Here is an 18,747-nt window from a genome sequence, read left to right as displayed (position 1 = left end):
ACCACTGATCGAGAAAAACTCAAAGTGTCCCACAGTGACAATGAATGGGAGACTGACTGGTTTTTATCATACATGTAAACAGTCAAACATCACATCCTGTTTCAACATTAAATCTTAGGATGCCTTTTAGCTAATAAAGTCTTTTGTAATGTGTAAATTGGTTGCTAGGAAATAACAATAGCATCATCCAATCAAAGCATTCAACTATGTAAAAAGAAGTTACTGTAGTATCATAATGTTGTAGCGTAACTGCATTAATATCAGTTCTATGCAGCCAAACGATATTAAACTTTGTAAATGTACACTGAGAAATTTGTGTGTCAGAGCTGGTATTATTCATGCAGTGTAGAATGAACCTGAAATTTTGAATTATGGACATACATGTTATTTTACATCATTATTAAACCTTCTCACCATAGTCTATATCAAGGGTGTAGGTTACCATATAGAACAATATAGAACATGGGAAAATGTCCCTACAAATATTTGGGTGAACCTGTTAGTATTATCTTCATCCCACCAGCTCTGTGTATGAAAATATGGGACAAATCATCTTCATCGTATTAGGGATAGTGCATATTTTTCAATACAAGACAAACCCATATTATGCCTAAAGTCTAAAGTGTTTTCAGTTAGTTTCAGTATTCCACCTCTGATGGAGAGCTGCGCACAGCTGCTTAACCTTTGTCTCTTCCAGGGAGAGTCCTAATGGCATTGTGTGTCTGTCAGGCAGTCTGAAGGAAATACTTCCACATCAGCACAGCAATAATGTAATGCACAGCGGACTACAGGGCAGTTAGATTCTTGAAACAGTATGACTTTATTCACTTTAAATTATATTATATTATATTATATGATTTGAATGTGCAGAATGTTGAGCATGAGCAGAAATCTCTCTGAAACACATATGAGCTATTAAAGTCAGGGGTTTATAAATTAATTCAACTGAATTAATTTGTCATTGATGTTAATAATGTGCCACATGCACATTTAAAAAGGTTATTTCCCAAACAAAAGACACAAAGGAGGAGGGAAAAGTAAAATATGCCGTCATGTGACATCAGTTGAGAAGTTGATCGACAAAAGAATAGATATTTGAAAGCAATACAGAATGCCCGAGAGCCATACTGCATTTTATTCTATTATAGCCTATTTTAACATTATAATATACTAATATACTATATAATATACTTCATAAAATGAAGTGTTGATGCTCAAAGTTCCCTGGAGGAGACCATTTGCTCAATATGTATCCCTATTAATGCTGAAATGAAATCTATGCATTCGTTCCATATTACCTATTTTATTTTTCAATCTAGTCAAGTCACATATTAGCAAGCTAACATTAGCTTTGCTTGTTAGTTATACCTGGCAGTATGTGGATGTGAATTTTCAAGCAACTAATCTCTAAATTAGAACTAGTTTTAATCTAATGATGCAAAAAATCCCGTGCAACAAAATGCAATCAGATATCACAGCTCTGCAATAGCCTTATGATGTTTGAATATTAGATTTGTATTGAGACCATTTTAGAAGTGTTTTAAGTTTGTGGTTATGTTGTACAGGCCTGCATTATTCTGTACAGTGATGTCCACTCTCCACTGTCCACTGTATCTTCTTCAAGTTTTAAGAGAACGGTAGGATGTGGGTTAAGTTTAATTAAAAAGTGATCAATTATGCATTTGGAAACACAGATAGCCACGGATGCACCCCAGTGTTTTAGTCTCTTAAAACTCTAAACCAGTTTCAGTCATTTAATTTTAGATGAAAAGCTGTGTTCAAACTGTCCTGAACTCCCACTTATTGTAATACTACACTTGAGCACAACAAAAATACAGGGTTTCACTAAGATATTGTGCTGTGCTGTGTTTATTCTGTTATTTTGTCCACGAAATTCTGCCTTTGTATTTGCTTTAGCCTATAATGATGTTATCCAGGAGTGGTTTCTCAGTAATTCTGACTTGAACCAATACTGCCTACTAATTATATAATTGTATACATCAATAAGTTAAAGCAAATAATTGTCAATTTCCACTTCAGCTGCAGAAAAAGAAAACAATGCACTTACTTGCTTTTTCAGTTCATCAATTATGTCTGGTAGCAGCGTCTCCTCCCTCCCCAGCTCAGGTGTGGTCACGATAAAGTCTACGTCATGACCAAACTCCTTCCCCCTGGAGATAAAGATACAGCAGCGTTACCCACACACTGTGTCCAGGAAATAATGAAAAGAATTATCTTTCAGTCACAGCCCTTAACTGATGAAGAGGGAAGGTGGCAGACGGAGCTATTAAAAGCACAGGCCATGCTAATGACATTGACTATTTTCATTTTTCTAACAACTAATTTGTCCGAAGTTGTTAAGTGTAAAAGCTCCATTTTGTTGCCTCAGCTGTCAGGGCTTTAACTTTTATGAGAATCATCATTTTCTGCTTGGATCAGTTTCATAAAGCAGACCCATATGGAGCCTGACTGCACTTACACAATGCATTTTCTCCGTCAGCACAACGGCACTGTAGGGTAAGTGATTATTAAATGATTATCAGGCAGGAACATATACAATGAAAAGCTCAGCAGAGAACCGTATGTGCCTGAGATATGTACACAAAAGGCATATCAAAGCTTGTGTCTGGAGTCAGCTTACTGAATTAATTACAACAAACAGATTTCACTCCTGTTGGTTGGGACAGTGATGTCTCCATTTCTGGAGATGCACCTTGAGATGATTGATGTCTAACAAATTAGTTCAGAAGCCCTTTCACTCAGTGGGTTGGTTATAGCAGGTTTATAGTATCAGGGTTGAGATTCTAGTTGTGTCTTCAGTGAAAACTCTGTCAGAGTGTGTAATGAGGAAAAGTAAAATATGAATTTGCCACTAGGAGGCTGTGAGTTTCTAAGATCCCGAGGTGATGTTCTGTTGGTCTGTGCTTCCTTGTTGCATCCTCATACTGTGGCGTAAATATAATTAACCTAACCTGTACTTGATCATGTTGCACAGTCCACTTGTATTAAATTCCCTCTACTGAGTAGAAAGGGGTCAATGGTACACATACAGTATGCTTCTTGAATTCATTATCCCATTAGTGACTGGCTTTCTGACTGAGAGCAACAGTTAGCAAGCTAGTTAGCTAGATATTGAGACTGACTACTGCTGATATGCACTCGGCTGGCTAACTCGTTAATAGTGAGCCCGCCAGCTTCACCAACTGCAACAATGGCTGGTATTGTTTTTACCTTGTGAGTCTGTTTGTGTGTGTACACGTGTGTTGTCATAGCAAAATGTGGTCCCTTGAGACCAGGCTAGCCATTACGAAATATGGGCAGGGGGACAACAAATATAATTCTAATTATTCATATTTTCACATGTGTTTTGCATCTACTCAGTGTTGAGACCTTATTTTCTTACTGGAGGAAAGGAAAGGTAGTTGCATGTTCATCCTGGGCTGAAAAAGTGCCCTCCAATGAGTGATTAGAGGAGAGTAAAACCAAACGCTGATTGAAGAAATGTCTGCAAGGTATTAATTAAATCATGAGATCACATCACGAGTGAGCAAATACAATTTTTTTTTTTTTTACTTTCACTCAATCTTGAGGGCTACTTTAATCAAACATTGGTCAAACTGTGTGCAGAACTGAAACAGAGTAAAGACTACATGGTTGTCAACTTACAGTTTTCCAGTCATACCCAATTTATGCAATTCCAAAGCTGTTTAGGGACTGTTTAGGATGTAGAAATGTTTAAATATTTGAAACCACTCTGAAAAATGGCATTGTCCTTTTTCCCTCACCAAAATTTAGCATAATTTTGCAGCATTACTTTGCCCCCTCTCTGACAACATAGCATAACATGGTTGGTACCCATGGATGCCTTTGGTCCTCTAGTTTGATCTGATACTGTACCTGTGTCTGTAGCTTTAAAACTGAGCCCAATACAGCAGGTTTTATTTGCTCACATAACTCTGCCTCACTTCTCACCTTCAGCTCTGTCTGTCATACCTGGTGCTTCCTCACATTAATTTACCAGACATTTGGCCATTGCCTCTCTGCTCCTTCTATTGTCTTGTTCTCTCTCTACGTTGGCTTTTCTTTTTGGAGCCCCTGATTTTTGATGAGGCATTTTGACTGAACTAGTCAGGCTGCAGTTCATCTCACGTGTTTACATTAGCAGCGCTTGTCTGTTTTGCGTATCATGCATCAGACCCCTGCTGTCAGATGGGTCACACCATTTCACAATACCTGCGGGGGGTGGGAGTATCAGATGGCACATTAAAAATGTGTTTTCATGATAAAAGATACATTTATTTATCCTGTAAATACATATAATTGATATAAGTCAACCACTGACCTTTAAAGTTTACGAGCTCTAAAATGTGCAGTTGTCACATTAGAAATAAACGAGGCATTGAGAGTGTTTTGAGTGGAAAACTTATGAAGTTACGCAGTAAGTCATTTTCTGCCAGCATTCCTCTCTCGCCCTCTTTGCAACAACAGTGTTGCCTTTTGCTGTAATAATTTTTTCGTGTTCCTCATAGCTGGAAGGAGGCAGCATGCAGTCAGTCCATGATGTGCAGTAGAAGAGTCAAATGACATGCCAAATATCCCTTTTTATGGGACTGCACACTGAGCCTGAAGAAAAAATCCAGGTTAACAAAACAAGTTGATACCCATGGTATCCGTTATCTCCGACTGGGGCTTTCGGCTCGTCAAGTCAGCTGAGGCAAAAAAGGAACCTGGCTATGTCGTACTTGCTTTGTGTTACATCCCTCTGTTCTTCAGATTGTCACACATGTGCACCTCTAGTTGACACGATTTCATTATAACATTTAGCCAAACCCCATGAGTCTAACTGTGAGGTCATGTGTGCTTTTCTGCTTAAACCCAGATTCAGGCAAGTACAGTGTTGAAGTTTCCTAAGAAAGTCTCAGTAATTCAAATGAGCACAGGAACATGTATCTGGTAGTTAAGGATTCACTGGCTTTTATAATTTGGTCAAGGAGGAGGAAGGCCAGTATTGGTGTTATGTGATCCCATTTACACTGTCAACCCCAATCCATCCATGACACAGGATTTTAATGTAAAGTCTACACAGATAACCCAGACTGTCAAAATGACATAAAAACTTGTTTGTTCACTTGACACAAAAACTCAACCCTTGAGAGCTTGACATAGTTTGTTTATGTTAAGTCAACAATTTTTGAGTTAATTTGGCTAAAATGTACTTCCACCTCATTAGTTTAAGGCCAATAAACAACACAACCATTGTGCAGGTATTGTGGTGTTTTGGGGCTAAATGGATGGAGTTTCCCAACATGCCATGAGACAATGTGTTTAAGGCCATAGGCCGAAGAAAATGCTGTTTAAATGTGTTCTAAATCCGTCACAGTGACCATTATGCAGTGATTTATGTTTATGTATTTCACAATGGTTCTAATGGGGTACTGTTAATGTTGTGGTAAAAGACATTTTGCACCATGATTTAGGTTGTAGACACAGTTAGTGACCTCCCGCCTGTGTGGATATTAGCATGCCTAAAGTAAAGTTGTGCTGAGGTAAAATAAAGAGCACTTCCTGGTTTGAAATTAATCTCTTTGCCTTATTTTTGCAGTGTAGAAACCCAAGCTAGCAACATTATAATAACATTGTTCAATGAAATAGAAAAAAGGGTTGTAGTATGTGTACTCTATATTTTTATATTTATATCACATAGAATTAAACGCTCAAACAACAGCAAAAAAATGTTAAACTGACAACTGTCAGACAAGGGTCATGTGATGCATTTACTTTGTGTATTGTGTACTCAAAATTTTTATGTTACTGTATTGTACGACACTAAAAGATTTGAGTGCAAGCTGTTTCCGAAATAAATAGTCATCTCCAGAGGTAATAAAAGCATTAATCACTCTCTGGAGATCTTTGGGAGTGAGATAGGCCTGTACCTTGGCTAAAACTGGAAAAAGCTAGTTTTGACAGCCAAACTAATTTGCTTATCAAATTTGGTCTGTACTTTGGCGTTTAAATGAGAAAACAAGAAAATGGATGCCTACTAAAATGATGGCAAACTCAGCTGAATTAGAAACTGCTGGGTGTAAATATGAGAGTGAATGTGTTTGTGAGCCCTGTGATTGACTGTCACCTGTCTAAAGTGTTTCCTCTCACTCAGTGCATTCTGGGCTGCAGAATGACTCAAAAAGCAGTCGGATGGAATGAAGAAAACAAAACAGTGGCTTCCTGTGAATACAGTAACCCACTAAAACAACCTCATATTGCGGCTTTTTCCACAGTCATGACAGTGAGAACAATGCAGACACAAACACACACCACCCATGAATGCTGCTGAAGTTGCCCCCTCAAATGACAGAAGCTTCCGCCCGCCAGGCTGTGGCCTCAGATTTGGCCTACATCGGTGCTATCTGCTAAAAGGCCAGGCATCATTTCAAACTGTTCGTTACTCAACACCCACTGACACACACGCACTCGCAAACCTTCTGATAAACAATAGGCGAAACCATGCGCACTAAAGTGCCAGCAAGGCGAATTGAAAACGAATGATGGTGGTGATATGGCTGCAAAGAAGCCTCGGCTGCCGCGAGCCTCTGTGTTTGATCTCTCCTCGCCGCCTCTAACAAATGAGTGACGGCAGCGAGAGAGAGGAACATTAAAGGAGGCTGTGAATGGCTTGTGGGAAAGCTTCGAAAGGTCACCGCAGCTAATTCAGGGAGCAAGGAAGTATTAGAAAACAGCTATTAGAGCTCCACAAGGCATGATAATGTTAATGGTTAGCGTTAGTGGCAGAGAGCATGTACCCCTGTGGCATTAACAGAATGAGTGCCTGGCTTCACTCAGGTTCACTCAGCAGATGCTGCTTTAGTCACAGTCATTTAATTTGCACTCTGACTGTATGTAATTTATTCTCTTTCTAAAATAATAGAAGATGTGGGAGTGCTCACTTTTACGCTTGTGTTTACACTCAGTGGTATTTATGTAGGTCTTTATGTGAAAAGTTGACACTTCTTTAATGAGTTGACTGGTAGGACACAGCTATTTGAGACTGCATCACAGATTTTCCATCTGCTGAATGAGCAACTTTCCCTCCGAACCTTCCGACGCTCTTAATTGGCAGGGCTGAGATTCCACAACACTTCCAGCTCGTGCAGCGCGCTCAAGTTGTTAAGTGAATCTCACTGCTGGCCTCTGCTGCGCTGGCAAAACTCACTTGAGTGCACTGCATAGATGTGTGCCATGAATAGCTAAAAAACCAAAGCGGGCCAGGGACAGAGTTATCATCAGCATAAATTCAGTGCACCTCCAATCAGAGCTTAAAAACAACTTGATTTTATCCAAGCCTGGGAAACATGGGAATTGGTGTTTATTTGAGGAGAAGACACCGTGGCGTTATGCTTTTTTTCAGCTCCTTCCTGATTGCACTGGAGCATTAGTATGTGTTGGGTCTGTGCACCTCCTCTAGTCAGCGGAAAAGTAGACGACAGCATGTCAGGCACATTCTCTCCAGGAAAGAGGGTGTTTTTTCTTCTTCTCTGCCTCTAATGGTGCACCTTCAGAATGCTGTTTTTATTCAGCATTAGGCATCCACTCCTGCTCAGCGGGAGATATGGCTGGGGAGGTTTCAGCTGAAAATATTAGCTTTGATGGGCTGTTAACACACTGTGCACAGTAACATCGCCAGTGTTTCTTTAAATTAAGTGCAACAAAAGAGCAGAGCAGTTGGATTTAGCCAGTCTACTATTTTATTGCGTGAGGGAAAATGTTAAATTATTAATCCTTTCAGCACAAAGCCTATAAAATATACATAGTTATTTACAAATTTGTGTGGACGACACGGCGACATGTATAAATAATACAGATGTGGGAAGTGTTGCTGCTGCTGGAAATTTCACAGAATGCATTTATCTGCAGGAAGGAGAGTTGGGCAGCAGTCAAAAGTGGCTGGTCAGGGAAAAGAAACAGGTTTGTGCGCACTGATGCGTCACTTCACCTTGTATCTCTCTTGCCATCTGAAGTTTCTTGCTAACACAGAAAAACAAGGTGATAATCAGAAAGATATAACAAGAAAAAGCACTAAGTGCAAAGCGTATATGGGCTACACCTCATGATCAGACAGCTTGTTTTGCTTTCTCCCCCTGCAAGCTGATAATAGAGTTGGTTTTAAAAGTCATGACACCCTGAACTAAACTGATAAGGATTACTTATCTCTGTGGTTGTTCGAGGGAAACAATGCAGCGGGACTCAGCCCCTGTTTGAGGATTTGCGAGCAGACACCATCGGGCCCCTCATCAGTGTCACTCTGAGTCGTATTCCAGACAATCTGATGTTAAATAAGATCCACAGCGGGGACTTGCTGGCTTCACGCTAAAATAAATACACACTCCGCTGACACCGTGTGAGCCTTTCACACGCAGTGGTGGTAGAAGCTGTATTTTCAACCCTAATCTATTTTTAATCCTCCCCCCAACAAAACCGCTTTAAGACTCGTCACCCGCCTTCCACAGCTGTCCTTTCAATAAGGCTAATGTCAGTGGCATCAACAAATCCTCGCCATGCTGTTTCCCTCTGAAGTGGGTGACAGCTTGAGTTTACTGGAGCGCGGTGTGTATTCCATGAAACTTTTGGGAGCTGAGTTGTTTCTTTGTGTGTATGTTATACAGAGATGAAAGATTTGCCAGAGCCGAGTACATCTATTTAAAGAGGTATATAGTATATGTGCTTCTCCATTTTTGACAAGGGCTATCGGTTGGAAAGATGAAGCTAATAAGAGACTACATCATGCTGGAAATTATAGGTAATTAAATCGAGCTTTGACAGGACTTTAGTAGGGAACATTTTCAAATATGTCACACTGGAGAGAATTAGTGGGTTATTAGCGTTGCTGTTGGCATCTTAGAGAGCATGTGAACTATTTTGGTGTAATAGGCCTTATAACACCTCCCGCTGTGTTTAAACCATGTCTGGAGAATCTGCTTTTCAGCAAGATAAAGGTAAATGACTTACTTACTGACTGATAATGTACAAGTCATCGTTCTTCAATTATAGCTCCGCGTGATTCCAATTAGGTCTCACGTAATACTCCCCACGCCTGCACCAAATATGAGAGGAGGTAAATGTGTGTGCTTCATCTCCCTGAGTTTGAAGACATAAAAGCTTCCTCACAGGCCCCCTTTACGCTTCACAGCCGACTCCTGGACCATAAATCTTGCGCTGTTCCTCCCCTTCATTCTTGATGTTAACTATCCATGATGCTCTAATCACTTTCCTCATCTCTTTTACCACATTATCCCCTTGAGGAGCAGTTATTTACATAATCAGATATCATTCCAGCTGTCATTTATCCTTTTGAAGATAAGAGATATTGGATCTATTTTTTCTTGTGCTGTTTGATATCATCTTTACTTAAGAAAGTTGTAACTGTTGAGACTAATTTAATATAAACCACAGTCCAGGCTTTAAACACAGGACAGGACTAGCATTACCTGGGGAATTCATGACATAGACACCACCCCACCACGTCTGCGTTTTGTGGAGCATAAACCCAGGTAGTGAAGACACTGGACACAGGTCTGGAATGACTGTTCATTAATACTTTTAAAGGTGTGGTCAGTTTAATGTGTGCCAGTCAGGGCTGGTTTGGATAACTTTCAAAATAAAATGATAATCTTAATTCTTGATCAGAGGTAGAGAAAAGGCACAGAGAAAAACCTCAAATCACATGCTGATTTGCATGGGACTAATTATGACATGACCTCTGTGTTCAACAAAATCTGGTAGCTATTTGGAATTTTTCCTTGCCAAATTATGAACATGGCAGATTTGCACAGGATTAAGATCACAGACAACCTCAGCCACGTTTTCAAATAGTAGAAATTCCCAGTTAGTAATATTTCTGTGCAAATAGGGCTTTAGTTGCACATGAAAGTGGAAACACTTAAACACTAAGGTTTAACAGCCGTGCCTGGTTTGGTAGGACCAGTAGCTTATGGTGGCATTAGTTAAAGCAAACTTTAGGTAAATATTGCTGTATAATACACATTATTGAGTCAATCCGCTGACTGTATAGCCGTGTCCCAAAAAGTGCTGGACGGTAATGCATTACATAGTAATACTACAGTATTGTGATTTCTTTCTTTTTTTTTAAGTGGTGTGTAATGAGTAGTTTAAGCAAATAATCAGGCTACATTATAGTTACCAGTCACACTCTGTGACCTTGACCATTTGGAGCACAGCTGTTTCACTGTGAGTCTGATTAGAGGTTGATTTCAGGTTGGTCTCCCTGCTGTTTTTAGCTGGCTTGTTAACATTATCCCCTGCTAAGAATCACCTGACTTTTTTTAAAGATGGACGGTGCATGGACAGCAGCTTCACTGTGAGGACAGTAGGGCCATAACAGTACATTTATTTGTGTCGAACCGTACGGTACGCGACTTTCGGTTCGGCACGACCCTGTACCAAATTATTGGGCGCAGGATATTATTTTATTTTATTTTGTTTTATTTTAATTCCGTTTTTGCGAGCCGAACCATTTAAAAGATCTAGTTCCCCGACGGACATAATTGAGTGACGGACCGAGTCCCGTAAATCTCCGCTTTCACTTTGTGCAGCGCATTCTCGCATTTTGACAACATGGCAAGTGAGCCTGACGAACCTGAAGACCCACCCGCAAACCTTAAGTCCTCCGTTTGGGAACACTTTGGTTTCAGGGTAAAATATGAAGATGGAAATAAACAAGTGGACAAGACAAAAGCAGTGTGCCGACACTGCAGAACAGCGGTCGGGTATGTACTTTGTACACTATGTACACGTCTAACATGCTAACGCATCTAAAGCGACACCACCCGAGTTTGAACGTTAACCGGCACGACTAGAAAAAGCAATCTGGTGCAAACTACGATATCGTCATCGTTTAAAAAGAAAGAGCGTTTTCCTGACCATCGCGCTAAAGAAATAACCAACGCCATTGGAGTTGAGTAAAATTTAAGCTGCACTTTAGATATAAGCATGTTTTGTTTACTGCACTTTAACAAAGTGGGAAAGCTAAGTAAGTTAGTAAAACTGAATCTGAGCAGGCTTTAAAGCTGACCAGCTGCGCTATACTTTTTATTTTAATTGAGTAAAACTGTTAAAGCAGAAATGTATATTTATATTTTTCATTCAAAAAATGTGTTAAAAAAAACAGCAGGATTTTATTTTTCACTTTTATATTTCTATTTTCATTCAAACTGTGGTGGTGGTATGTTTTAATAAGGTTACCAATAAGTAAAAGATATTTAATAGTTGTCTATTTTTTTCATTACTGTACCCAAAAAAAATGAACCGTGACTTGTGTACCGAGGTACGTACCGAACCGAGATTTTTGTGTACCGTTACACCCCTAGAGGACAGACCTTAGAGTGCTGTGGGCAGTCACTGGTGTTAGCTTATTGCTAAACTTGCTGCTTTTTAAACTGCAATTCCTTGTTTTTTTGGTTTGGTTTTTATATGGTTTAAGAATAAGTCACAGCAAAGTCACCCACTGGTTTGTGGACTCCCGTTTTGAAGCTTTGAGTTTAGCATTTTGGCCATCTTGGATTTTGGAAGCTGTTAGAGCTAAAACTAATGCCAGCTGCTTGCTAGGTTATCACGGTGCATTTACAGCTATGGTTAACTGTGATAATGCTAATGCTAATTTTCACAAGCAAAGAAATGGCTTGAAACCATTAAAACAGACTGTACTTCCTGGAAAAACTACACATTCAACTCAAAGGGTCTTTTACTACAACAACAACAACAAGACAAGACTTTTAAATGCTACAATTAACTTTCATGAACTGAAAACATACTGAAATAACCAAAGCTATGCCCTAGCCTAGAACCTGTGAATCTGGGGGCCAAGGTTACATTACCTAACTAACAGCATCATAGCAACTTAATTATGTGTTACTTCAAGCCTTAATAAAATTTGAACAGGTGATTTATATAAAAATGCAACCCTCAAACAGTTGTTATGAATGTTGACCAGGCTGTAAACATGTTTATTTATGCTATAAAGCTGGACGTTTGAACCTGGGTGTCTATAGGGATTCTTGGAGTTAGCCTCAAGTGGCCATTAGAGGAACTGCAGATTTTGACACTTGCACGTTGGCTTCTGCTTGTTTATACAATCATTGTTATAAAACAGTAAATTATGCTGATTTGTTATACACAAACTGCAAAAAACAATATACTAAAAAGGTTAGCATGTCCTGTTAGTACAAAATTAAATTAGTATGTAGTATGAAATGGCACGCAGCTTATGACAGATCTCCACTTGCGCTACAGTTTAAATAGCTTAGCATTTTAGGTTCTGGTACATTGTTGCTAAGTGTCACTTGCCACAGTGGTCATTGTTTAGTAGAAGCTGCTTTGACTCACTTTAAAATTCAATCTATTTTCTTTTTTCTTTTCTTTTTTTTTTTTTTTAACCGTACTTTGATAAAACAGGAATATGTTAGAATACAATGAAGAGAGAAAAGGGAAACTTTCATATGTTTTTCAGAGAAAAAAGATAACTCTGCCTGGCAACATGTAATGTTTGTAGCCTGGGCACTATTAAAGACCATCAGCTAAGCTGTGGCAGCTCTGTCACCCCTGTTGAGAAGCAAGCGCCTGTCCTTACTGCCAGACTGCTTTTGAATTATTTACCGCACACGCCACTGGTTATGGCTGGATTTTTACAACACCACAGAGCAGAGTGCTCCACGCTTACTCAGGCACAAAGCACCGCACATAAAAAAAAAATATAATAAAAAAAAGAGCAGCACAAAGAGGTGGCAACAGAGGGAGGCACCGGCTGTGAGCAAATAGTTGCACTCAGTAGGTAGCTTTACAAGAGCACTCACCATGCATTCTGAGATTGACAATTTCAATTTCAACAACAAGTAGAAAAGTTTAACGTCTTAATGTAAATGCAATACTATGATTGGAATGACCTGTGTGATTCAGTTTTTTATGATTGAGAACAAAGAGACCGTGATCATGTACACATTTGATCTACTAATTCATCCCAACTGCAGAATGCATCTCTAATGCTTCTATGCAATGCAATCAGTGTAACTTGTTGTGTGTAACTGCACTTAGTAAGTTTGCACGCCTCTTGAGACTTTTCTAATATCTTTGCTTTCCCCTGTGCATAACCAAAATGATTTTAACAACAGTGGAAAACAGGAAAAAATTCAGGATAGTAAGTGCTGCTCTTATTCAACTCCCGTATCACCACTGAGAGAAGGAGACAAGTCATGTACCTGCGAAAGCCACCTGTCAGTGCAAGTATGGCGGCCGGTGTGATCGCATGGACAACTTCGTCAATAATGTTCCTCAGGGATCGGGCCTCTGCTTTACTGACAGCCCTGGAGATGTCTTCATAATGCAGAAAACCTGTAGGGAAAAGCCCACGTGGTTATTAGTCTGGGAGCCAGCCATCAATCATATCCATTTGCTCTGGAGAAGTGGCAAGTCAGGGTAAATTAAAAGTAAGGTAAAATGTGATATGTTCTGCTGGCTGATAGAAGGTGACTAGCAGTGCACGGCTGCTGCAGACACAAGAGGATTACAGCCACTGTAGATACTGAGCTAAATCATGATTGATGGATGGATGGGTATCTTGTTGATTTCATCCATCTCACTTTGTATTTTCTCACTTGATTCTCTTTTTCTTCGCTTAGAACAGCCGGAGCTGCACCGTCAATTAATTACAAAATCTTCAATGACATTTCTGTCTGGGCTGCAATAAAATAAATGGGATAATTCATGGTTCTGCTTTTTTGAGATTTACAGAATACAGTGGAGAGATCAGGGTTCAAACACATTTTCCATGTCAAAAAGCGGCATTATTTCTCTGCACGGAGTGGAGACTGCAGTGTTCCGAATGATGGATTATGACCAGTTTGATGAAGATGTCTGTCAGCATAATACATCATCGGATGGAGTTTCAAACTGAATGGGAACCTGCGAGCGGCCTCATATAATGTTTTGAATTACCACCTCATGCAGTGCTACAGTATATGCATCCAGCCTCATCCTGAGCTGCAGAGGAGGCACACAAATGAAAAAGCTGTATATTCAGTACTTCCCTTTGAGACATTTAACCACGTACATTAAAAGCTCTGTGGGATTTGTATCAGTGACAACAATTGAGGCTGATGTCATCTACATGTCTGGATGCTCCTACAGTATATTGCTGTATTCCTGTTCACTCAGCTATTTCGCTCAGATTTGAGCATTGCATCACCTCAGAGAATAATCACTGCAGATATGCTCTAAACTATAACTTTTTGTACTGCTCCTCCTTAAGGTTTCCATCCTGTTTTTTTTTAACTAAGTAATTTTCTGTTGGTTTTTAGCTCTTAAAATGGCAATGTCAGTCTGGCAGTAAGTCCACAAATTTAGTCTGAAATATCTCAACACCTATTTGATGGATTGCTATAAAAACTGGTACAGGCATTCAAGGTTTCCAGAGAATTTAGCCTATTGACTCCTGACCTTTCCTGCAGCACCACAAGGTTGCTGTTCTTTGGTTCACTGAGTGAAATGTCTACATAACTTCTGGATGGATGCAGTTTGGTGCAGATGTTCCCAGTCTTTGTGAACTTTGTTGATCCTGCAAATATCATGTACTGCTGTCATCAGGTCAAACTTTTAGATAGTCAAATACTAAAGTTTATGAAAAAATACACATTGTCATCAGCCTTAGCTGTACTTCGTGCAAATAGGCAAATGTGAGCATGGGAATGCTTTTACTTTAGCAGGAATTTGTCCAAATTGGAATTTTGACCATATGAAATTAAGGGATCACCGAAGTGATTACAGTTCATCTTGAGGGGAACATGAATGTACCAAAATTCATGGCAATTGATCCAGTAGTTATCAAGACAGCTCACTAAAAAATCATATAGCCTATTTCAATCTCCTGGTGGTATATTTTGCTTTCATTTACCAGTGGGGCTATGGGAAAAATCAGTAGGTTTCATCCTCTGGGGACCATGATTTTTTTGTAAGTCATCTAGCAGTTAAAATATTGAAGTCTGGACCAAAGTGATGGACCAACCAACAACCATGTTACAGTTTGATTTTCTCTTAAAGTCAGTTTACACCTGACATCAGAATGTCATGTGAAGTGAGATCAGATCACAAGTTGTCACTTGAGATGCATGAGGACACATTCTGTCCTCGTGCATCTCAAGTGACCATTTGTGATCTGATCTCACTTCCTCGTTCTATATGCAAAACAATATGGGAATCATTCCATTCACTATCATTAGGAGACTGCAGGAGTGTGAGCTTCACATCGAGGGCAATTGGTAAGAACCCACTCGCACACAGTGATAGGGCTAACTGTCTGCATTGCATGGCTAATGTTCATAATAATAATAATAATAATAATAATGTGTCATGCGGAATTTATACTTCTGCGTTGAATTGATGCCATAGCTACAGCGTAGACTTCAGGTCAACACAGAGCCTACGCCGTAACCTGATGTGCACCTCCCGAGAAATGTAACTACACATTGCGGCAACGCACACCTTCTGTCTATTTCTGTAAACTGAAACCATTTCCCTCAGTGGAAACAAAGCTTTTATTTACTTTGATTTCACAGATAAGAAACAATAAATTGTGAAGACAATAAAGCCTCCACTAAAATAGCATTTTAAGTCTTGTGTGTAATTTATCCTTCAGGGATTTATACTTCGGGATTTATCCTGGCGTCATATGAGCAGGAAAAGAGGAAATCTCCACTTGTCGGCCGATAGGCTTAATTATACAATGTAAAATGCCATAGACTTGTGCTAATAACATTAGCATGTTGTATTTGTTTGGAAAACCTGTTTAGTATAAGACAGTTGTTTTGTCTGTGAACCTTGTGAGTTGTAATGGAGTCAAATTATATACCGTAACCTTTGTTAAATGTTGCTGTTGTCCCTGGTTTTATATGAGAGGAGAAAAAGATCGCCGGTCATTACTGTTAGGCTTATCTATGCAACGTCAAATGCCATAGGCTTGTGCTAATAACGTTAGCATGTTATATTAGTTTGGAAAAGTTGTTAAGTATAAGACAGTTGTTTTGTCCGTGAACCTTGTGAGTTGTAATGGAGCCAAATTATGTACCGGGAAAAGGAAAAGATCGCTAGCTGCTACGTTAATTTATACAACACAAATGCCATAGGCTTGTGCTAATAACGTTAGCATGTTGTATTTGTGGGGAAAATGTGTCCAGATAAAGACAAGTGTTTGTCTGTGAATGCCACAAGTTACAGTGAAGCCAATTTGGATACTTGTGTTTGAATCTGTCTCTATTAAGCCATGATTAATGTGTATTTTGTATGTGTATGTGAATCAACTAAACGTTACAGCACTTCACGGAAACCCCACTGCCGACTAGTGTTTTGAAAGTGTAACTGCAGAGTGACACAGACACACCACCGCACAAGTATAAATGCTCACAATGGCGTAAGGCGACGTGCGTAGGCTACGGCGTAGGGTCTGCCGCACAACTATAAATCCCTCTTCAACGTGAGTTTGTCGGGACGGACAGCTGCTGCTGTGTTCGCTTGTGATAAGTGGGCAGATGCTGAGGTGTTCCAGAGACAGTCCTTTAGTACTGCATCTCACCTGTGTAATGGCAGCAACAGAAAGTTTTCATATCCAGCAGGGAGCCGGATAAGCTAGGACCTCAGCTGAGTAAACGGTCCTTCAACCTGGCCAGACACACATTAGCATACACAATGCTGAAAAACTATTGCCATATGCAGCCCAGACCAGCTCCAAATGTGATCTCGAGATGCAATGAAGTGGGTGCCTTCATTCCTGAAAGAGCTGTCCACTTGAGAGCTGCTCACCCACAATGCATGTTAATACCAGGCTTTAGTTTTCCTAGCACCAAATGAATTTATTACTGCTTTGGAAACTGTCCAACTGTCCAACAGCTTCATCCAAAATCAATCTTTAAATAAACTGAATGTTACAAGGGTACTGAAGGGCAATCCTTCATAGAAATATGAACCAGAATTTTCCTTTACCTCTAACATTTGAAACAAATTATAACTCCCCCACTTTAAGTCATCGACCTCTCACGGTCTTTGCTTTGATGGCCCTCCCTGCCCAGCTGATTGATGAGAGCTCATGGGAATTCCACAGCAAGCATTCTCCGTCACAGTCACTGTCCATTGATTTTTATTAAAAATACCCCTGCTGCCTTTTCCATTGTGTTTTCACTGTAAACTCCCTGCTGGTCACATCTCATCTCACTTTAGAGAAAACACATTACAGCTAGTGCTTCACATAAGGAGCCTCCTATGGGACGAAAAAGGACAAAAAATCCCAAATGACATGCAGCCCCCACTGAAGAAATTTAACGATTACGTCTTTAAGTCTTCCTTGGAAACAAACTTGAGTTGTAATTTTCAGTCTGTAATTTGTGGAGTGGCAGAGTGGAAATGCTGAGATGTTGATGTACCACTTTGTTGCATCCGGTTTAGATGAATGCTGCGGTCTGCCAGAATGTCGCTGAATGAGCGCAGCCCTCTGCGGTACCACTTCTCAGCCGTCTTAGGTCCAACCCCAAACACACTTGTGAACAGCTGGCAGGAAACGAGGTAAGGACGTAATCAAGAAGACATGCTCTGAAATGACAGGCTCTTCTCAGGGGGGGTTAGCATTCAAAGTGTTCAAGAGCTCTATGTCCTTAAAAGATAGCAAATGCAAATCATTTTTCACAGCAGTCTCACAGCACCAAAATGGGAAAAGCAAACGAGTGATGGAGTTGTTTCTTGCCCACTGACCTTAAGTGTTTGATACCTTTCATCAGAAAGTATTCTCTCGACTTCAAACGAACGGCCATGTTGAAGGATCTCCTGGAAAATATAAAAGTAGATGATGTTATTAAAAAAACGCCCTTGGTGTCAGCATCGGCATGTTTTCCCCCTGGTTTCTGTTCCATCAGCAATTAACAAATGGCCTCGAATTGCTGCTCATTTGAAAACAGTTTCCACTTAAATCAGGTGCTCCTCGTGTCTTCATTTCCATTTCGTTTTAAGAAATAACGACTTTGTTGTTGTGAAACCTGGGATTAATACCGGTTTTATGGCGTTCATAAAAAGCCCAAGGTAATGTTTTCCCCAGCTTCTATTGTTTGCTCTGGAACAACTTTGTTATTCCGCATTTAATTGTCTGCCGCTCTCAGCAGAGCACGGCTAATTTGCTGGTCACATTTTAACTGTCTTCATTATGTGAACGCATAAAATGAGGCAGCAGTTATCTGGTTAAAATCAGCCATCTTCCATTTGGGAAATTGTAAAAGCTGTTGGTGTTGAAAATGAGCCTGTATATTTGTGTTTTACAATAAGTATCTGTGTGCATTTTAAGCTTGTGCATGACGGGATGACATCTAGTATCAATGAACCAGTGAACCTAAGATCCGCACTGTGAGTACAGTGCAGTTTAAAGCGGCCTTCACTGCTCAACGATGCATCCACCCGTCCACCTCTGCTTTTCAACCCTCAAGCTAAGACCAACCTCAAACGCAAGGATAATGCTTCAACACACTCCCCGCTCCAGGGAGGACACACTTCTTCACATGCACGGCGTCTCTCACACACACACACACAGAAAACACATACTGACTATTCATCCCCAACTTTGCCTCAGTGCTCCCAGACTTTCATGTCAGTAGGTTTATATCTTTTCCCCACTTTGGATGTTCAGTCAGCAGCGAGCGGTTCAGTCGCTGC

At 40.0% G+C, this 18,747-nt stretch overlaps 1 protein-coding gene across 1 annotated transcript in view; it reads right to left on the bottom strand.

The window, feature by feature from the left end:
- Window positions 1-18,747, bottom strand: part of dntt (deoxynucleotidyltransferase, terminal) — a 120,416-nt gene that overhangs the window by 66,532 nt on the left and 35,137 nt on the right. Inside the window, exons 5-8 of the mRNA XM_033613582.2 lie at window positions 17,800-17,871; window positions 17,475-17,598; window positions 13,266-13,398; window positions 2,069-2,171 (exon numbers count right to left, since the gene is read on the bottom strand). Of these exons, the coding sequence (XP_033469473.1) occupies window positions 2,069-2,171; window positions 13,266-13,398; window positions 17,475-17,598; window positions 17,800-17,871 (432 nt within the window). The remainder of the gene's footprint in view (window positions 1-2,068; window positions 2,172-13,265; window positions 13,399-17,474; window positions 17,599-17,799; window positions 17,872-18,747) is intronic.

The sequence above is a fragment of the Epinephelus lanceolatus genome, chromosome 17 (assembly GCF_041903045.1).
Source record: "Epinephelus lanceolatus isolate andai-2023 chromosome 17, ASM4190304v1, whole genome shotgun sequence".
Lineage (NCBI taxonomy): Eukaryota > Metazoa > Chordata > Actinopteri > Perciformes > Serranidae > Epinephelus > Epinephelus lanceolatus.
This window is presented reverse-complemented; position numbering and strand designations above follow the sequence as displayed.